We start from the raw sequence: 6,973 nt of genomic DNA, 5'->3' as shown, positions 1-6,973 counted from the left end.
AAGGCAATCAAAGTCCATACTTTATTATTGCATCTAGGGCATATTTCCTTCAGATGAGTTCTAAACCAACACGATGGCGTGGTGGTGGTGGTGGCAGCAGAACTCTAACAGGGCTTCGCCAAGCGCATACCGGTGAAACGTGGGAGGAGTTGGGAGAGGTAACGGGCAAGGTCGAAGGGGGGCTGCCCCCAATGCCTCCCCACCTTTATATAGGCGTGAAGGGGGCAGCTGGCTTTCCCTCCAAGTCCCTAGGGTCGTTGGTCAAAGGGGGAGGAAGGAAATCCCTCCTTTTCGTCCCCACAGATCGCTATCCCCTTTTTTAGGGATCCTGATCTTTTTCCTTCGGGATATGATACTATTCCTTTTAAGGGACGATCTTGGTGCGCCTAGACCAGGGTTGTGGGGACTTTCCCCACTACCCACGTTCATGTGGGTCCCCCAAAGTAGGTGGGCCCCACTACAGAACCTTCTAGAACCTTCCTGGTATAATACCAAAAAACTCAAACTTTTTCCGAAACCCCGATAATAAATTTTCATATATGAATCTTTACCTCCGGACCATTCCAGAGCTCCTCGTGATGTCCCGGATCCCATTCAAGGCTCCGAACAACCTTCGGACTTTCCACTATTAATATCTCAACACGACCCTAGCGCTACCAAAAGTTAAGCGTGCGACCCTACGAGTTCGAGAATCATGCAGACATGACCGAGACTTCTCTCCGGTCATTAACCAATAGCGGGACCTAGATGCCCATATTAATTTCTACATATTTAACGAAGATCTTTATCGGTTGAACCACGATGTCAAGGATTCAGTCAATCCCGTATGCAATTCTCTTTGTCCAGCGATATGTTACTTGCCCGAGATTCGATCGTTGGTATCTCCATACCTAGTTCAATCTCATTACCGACAAGTCTCTTTACTCGTTCCGTAATACAAGATCCCGTGACTAAAGTCATTAGGCACATGAGGCTTCTTATGATGTTTTATTACTGAGAGGGCCCAGAGATATCTCTCCATCACACGGAGTGATGAATCCCAGTCTCGATACACACAACACAACAGACACCTTTGAAGATACCTGTAGAGCACCTTTATGATCACCCAGTTACGAAGTGACGTTTGATAGCACACAAGGCATTCCTCCGGTATCCGGGAGTACCATGATCTCATGATCAAAGGAACAGATACTTGACATGAAGAAAGCTATAGCAAATAACTAAACGATCTGATGCTAAGCTTACGGTTGGGTCTGTCCATCACATCATTCTCCTAATGATATGATCCCATTATCAAATGACAACTCATGTCCATGGTTAGGAAACCTTAACCATCTTTGATCAATGAGCTAGTCTAGTAGAGGCTTACTAGGGACACAGTGTAGTTTATGTATTCACACATGTATTTAAGTTTCCGGTCAATACAATTCTAGCATGAATGATAAACATTTATAATGAACGGGAAATATGATAATAACCATATTATTTTTGCCTCTAGAGCATATTTCCAATAGTTTCCGTAAACGCGGATGAAAATGTAGTCATCATGATTTTGCTTCCAAAACAAAGAAGAGGGTGATTATCATTGATTCGGTTTGGATTTAGATAATTTCCTTTTCCCCTAGAGGTGACCATAGGTTTATCGAACATACAAGAAGGTTTGCCAAAGACAATGTGATGTTGGTGCAATCGAGTGCCCGATTGTTTTGGAGATTGTTGGATAGAAACAGTAAGGGACTAATGTGTTTGCTAGTGCACACTGAGAGAGATAGTCCCTGGAGTAAGGAGGAGTATGCTAAAGCAATCGAGGAGATTGTGTGGTGGAAATGACCCCCAAAAATATTGCTGAAGTGAAGCAATTGCTACGCGTGACATTGGAGAGAAAATGAAGAATGAATATGAAGTGAAGAAGTAATTTTCTTTCGTAATTCATTTTCTTTCTTTGAGTCGTAGGGCCATCGTACTATTAAGAGGGGTTTCAAAAAGTTTCGAGACTTATGTCTGGCAATGCTTGACTGAAATATATCCATAGTGAATGGAGAGAAATCTCTACGCGATGACTAATTACTTGTCAGCCAAAGACGAAGTTCTTATGGGCCGTGAGAGAATTGCTCTAACAGTGGAGTCAGCTTTGCTACTTCCTCAAGTTCAGCAGGGTGTGGCCGCTTTTAAATAGTTGTTGTCGATGAGGCTAAGTATCCGGGTGCGTCAATGCGCGGGCGTCGGAGTTAGTTTCTCGGCTGGCGAGCCTGTTTAATGGCGGCATATGAAGGGACTGACGTTGAAAGGGTGTGATAGATATTCGTTCCATCCCGTCCAGTAAACATCTCCCCTATTTGAACAGGCGCGGATACCGGAGATGCGGCACGGACGGTGCCCTCGGCCGGCAAGCCGCTTCAATGCCGGTGCCAGCGTAAGGTCATGTCCGCAGGCAGTTGGCTTCGGGCGGGAAACCGTGCTGGCAAGGGGGAGGGGTTTTGGTGGGTCACAGTTATCGGACGAGGGTGTGATAGTGGTCCGGACATCCACAAAATCCCCCAGCTTGTTTTCGGTTTGTGGGAAAAAGCACGTCCGGATCGGTCGACAGACTAATACAGATCCACGTTGGATAGTAAAACACGTCTGAACCACGTGGTCTAGACGGTTGTGGATGATTTAATAGTCGGCGTTGGAAATGCCATGACAATAAGAGGCTATGGAGCACGGATTGTGAAAAGTAAATTAAGGGTCAGAGAAGAAACGTACCATAGACCATGACTAGCTGGATGACAAAAAGTGTCCAAATCATCTGGTCTGGGCATTTGTGGATGACATGCATTGAAGTCTTACGGTCGAGGCGGGCCACCAGCAGGGCGAAGGGGACCGAGATAACATCCCGAACTGATTCTGGGAACGCTATCCGTTGTGTGAGCTAGTGGCGCACCACTCATGGAAGGAGCCATCTCCAGCGGGCCAAATCCGAGGTTGGTTCATGCATGCCTAGCTCTCGATTTTGCCATGTAGCCCTGCTATAGAATCTCCAATCTACTTCCTCCGTTTCAAATTATTCCTCACAGAAATTGATATATCTAAAACTAAAATACATCTAGATACATTCATACCTGTGATAAATAATTTGAAACGAAGGGAGTATCAAGTACCACATGCGTGTATTGCCCTGATCCGCTGTGGTCGTCAGGATTGCCGTCGTCACCGGCGGCAACAAGGGGATCGGCTTCGAGGTGTGCCGGCAACTGGCCAGCCATGGAGTCGCGGTCGTTCTGACGGCCCGGGACGAGCCGAGGGGCGCGGAGGCAGTCGAGAAGCTCAGAGCGCTGGGGCTCGCCCAAGTCATCTTCCATCAGCTGGATGTCACGGACACTTCCAGCATTGCTACACTGTTCGTTTTCCTGAAGACCCGCTTTGGCAAACTAGACATTCTGGTAGGTTTTCCCTTTCATTTTATACTCCAGCTGCTAGCTGCATCAAAGGTTCTAGGCAGATAATAGATGTACTCTGTTAATTTGCAGGTGAACAATGCCGCAATCGGTGGGGTTGAGTACCTCCAAGAACTCCATGCCAACGAGGAAAAGGTAAGGTCACGTTAGGCGAGGTGGCTTTGTTCTGCAATTGCTCGTACACGCCGGACTGAACAAGCTCATATGTCGATGTGCGCAACAGTTTGCCGGCATGGATTTCGACCAGATGCTTGAATGGATGGTGAAGAACGTCCGTGAACCCGTCGACAGTGCAAAGAAAGGCGTGCAGACGAACTACTACGGCACGAAGCATGTAACCGAGGCCGTGCTGCCTTTGCTGCAATCTTCCTCCGAGGGAAGAATTGTGAACGTCTCCTCCCTATTTGGGCTGCTAAGGGTAATTATGTTCTTTCGTTGATCATGGCATATTGCCTTCCCTATATCAAACCTAACAAGGGACTTTGAATCTATATATGCAGCTTATCAGCAACGAGGAGGTGAGGCAGGAGCTCAATGACATCGACAACCTGACAGAGGAAAGGCTGGACGAGCTGCTGGACAGGTTCCTCAGGGAATTCGAGGCCGACGCGCTGGAGGCGCGCGGATGGCCCATGGGGTGCTCTGCGTACAAGGTGGCCAAGGCCGCCATGAACGCCTACTCGAGGTTGCTGTCGAGGAGGCACCCCGCGCTGCGCGTCAACTGCGTGCATCCAGGCTACGTCAAGACGGGCATAACCATGAACTCGGGCGTCCTGACGCCCGAGGAGGGCGCGCGTAACGTGGTGAAGGTGGCGCTGGCGCCGGAGGGCGGGCCGACGGGCAAGTTCTTCGCCGAGGACGAGGAGGCATCGTTCGTGTGAGGTACCGTCGGGCTGGCGGTGCGTGCACGGTCTCGTCGCTGGCTGCCGATGAGCTAGCCTGCCTGCCGTCTGACATGGTTAGAGACTGAGAATAACGAACGGGACTTGACATTTCCCGTGATGAATTGTATCTGTGATTGGAAAATTTATAAAACTAATAAGCGTGCACGTGCAACACACATCTCAATCACACCATGTAAATTCATGCGGGTATAAATTTTTGAATGCGTGCTCTAGGATGACCCATTTTGCATAAAGAAAAAGAGAAGTACAATTGTACAAACCCATCAATTATCTTTTGACGATACCAAGCATACCACAAAGAAATCATAACTGTATAAAAAATGTCACAAAACAATGGCAACCGACTGGCTGGCTCAGTAAGGGCATAGCCTAATTAGTCTATTGTACAGTAAAATTGGAATCACATATCCTATGAAGATTTCAGAATGTTTATTTTCTTGGGTGAAAATCAAAGGAACACATAAATATTGTCCAAGTGGTGTCAATGCAAAGTTGAAACAAAGATACCCAAAATATAGCAGTCTTGGCAGAACAGAATTAGTTTTCTTCTTGGATTCGGGCTACTGTTATCATCAGAATTTGAAGGCTCGACAGATGCAGTAAAGCCACACATGGGAGTCATCGTGGGCCCCACCTGCGAGCAGGAAGAGTCGGAATGTCTTTGCCCCATTCTTAGTTTATCTCAACTTCTCATGTAGTGGAACTATAGTTCAGACAGACAATATCTATCGTGTATATAATTGCAGAACATCTAGAAGCTTGAAGGAGCACAAAGGTTGTGGAGGAGCAACTCCACCTTGCCGCTACAATGTGTACAGCACAAGTGTTGAAGGAACAGTTTCGAAGTGTTGCGCTGGATATCGTTCTAGAGGCGAATGTAGGCGGATATAGCAGCAAGAGTTCAATCCAGAACTCCTAGGGCACAAGATCTACTCCAAGATCTTAGATAAGAACAACAAGTTCTATTATAGGTAGGGGTACTCCCTCCGTTTCTTATTACTCTGCGTCTAAGTTTTTCTCCTTTTTTCCCAATTGCTCTGCGCGTTAGCCTATTTCTCCCCTTCCTTCCAACTTTGCCCCTTCCAACTAGCCAATCCGTTGCATGGCAGAGCAATTAGTGGAGCAGTCCGTGCGCATATATGAACAGGCTAGCTGCATGCAGGGCAGCCGAGGCGCATGGGCCAATCTGCTGCATGCAGTTACTTAAAGCGCGCAAGTTCCCAACATGCAATTAACATTTAGAGGAAGGGTAAGGCTGGTCATAGTGGGGAGTAACTTAGACTAGTAACATACATATGTTACTAGTCTATGTTACTACCTTCATAGTGGGTAGTGTCATAGGTGTGGTAACATAGTTGCCTTCATTTATTACTTTGTAAACTCATTATGCATTGGAAACCGCTATGTGGTGGTAACATATTATGTTACTCTATTTGCCTCTCTCCTCATTAACTACTTGCCATATCACCATTTTTGCTTATGTGGCATCTATGTTACTACCTATGTTACTCCCACTATGACCAGCCTAAGACGGTCCAACAAACAGGCAGCGATACGCTCCTTGGTATGCGGGCTTCAAGTTATGCGCAGAGAAAAGAAAAACAGAGGGAGTACATAGTCTGGTTACAAAGTAGAGGTGAGGACCTCTATTTATATGGCTTTGGGAAGCCTTCACATACTTCTACTTATAGCTAGAATATTCTAGAAACATTATTTAAGGTTCATCATTCTACTCATAGCTACTCACAACTAGAAGACTCTAGAAAATAGTAGGTAGGATAAAGAAAAGAAAAGAAATACTAGACCACAACAGAAGTATCTAGAAGTAGCCAAACAGATTTGACATATGATTATATTTTCATGTTCCTCATCTATTGTTCCTCATCATTCTCTCCTGATTGTTTGGAACTCGCTGTGACGCCCGGATAATCATGCTACAGTGAACCTCTGCTAATGATGCCATGTCACCTCCGTTACTGTTGATAATCGCGTTAGTTCAGAAACCGATTCGAATTCAAAATTTAATTAAAGACAAACAACAAAAGCTTTCAAGCTTAAAAGCTAAAATGTTCAATAAATAGTAGATAAATCAGAGGCTAGGATAAAATTGTAAACAACATTATTGAAATATGATAAGTCATTTAAACAATCTCAAACAGTGGCTGAATACATTATTTAATAACCTTTAATTAATCTAAATCTAATATGAAATAGTATTTCACCCAAACTAGTTTTCGGTGCTAGGATCTAATGCACTACAAATTATGAGCTAGCTCCCATATTTTATAAAAATCGATTAGGTGCTAAACATTTTTGAAAAACATAGAAAAAGGAAAACAAAGAAAATAAAAAAACAAAAACAAAAACAAAACAAAACAAATGGGGGGAAGGGGGCAGACCCCTCCTGGGCTGCTTGGCCCACTTTCCCCATCGGCACATGCCGGCCCGCCCCCACTCTCCCTTATCCTCCCCGTCCCCAAACCCTAGCCCCACCCAGACCGCACACTCACCCCCACGTCGCCCACTCCCCTCCCCCGATCCAGATCGGATTGGGGCTCGCCGCGCCAGGACGCCGCCGCCCGGATCGCCGTCGTCGTCTATCACCGCCTCGCCCCCGCCAGTCGACACACT

At 46.1% G+C, this 6,973-nt stretch overlaps 1 protein-coding gene across 1 annotated transcript; it reads left to right on the top strand.

The window, feature by feature from the left end:
* Window positions 1–2,833: 2,833 nt before the first annotated feature.
* LOC119355758 ((-)-isopiperitenone reductase-like) lies at window positions 2,834–4,505 on the top strand. Its single transcript, XM_037622626.1, has 5 exons — window positions 2,834–2,963; window positions 3,179–3,422; window positions 3,510–3,572; window positions 3,661–3,855; window positions 3,938–4,505. The coding sequence occupies exons 1-5, from the start codon at window positions 2,929–2,931 to the stop codon at window positions 4,316–4,318; spliced, it is 918 nt and encodes a 305-aa protein (XP_037478523.1). The 5' UTR covers window positions 2,834–2,928; the 3' UTR covers window positions 4,319–4,505.
* The last annotated feature ends 2,468 nt before the right edge of the window (window positions 4,506–6,973 follow it).

This window comes from Triticum dicoccoides, chromosome 2A (assembly GCF_002162155.2).
Source record: "Triticum dicoccoides isolate Atlit2015 ecotype Zavitan chromosome 2A, WEW_v2.0, whole genome shotgun sequence".
Classification (NCBI taxonomy): Eukaryota; Viridiplantae; Streptophyta; class Magnoliopsida; order Poales; family Poaceae; genus Triticum; species Triticum dicoccoides.
This window is presented reverse-complemented; position numbering and strand designations above follow the sequence as displayed.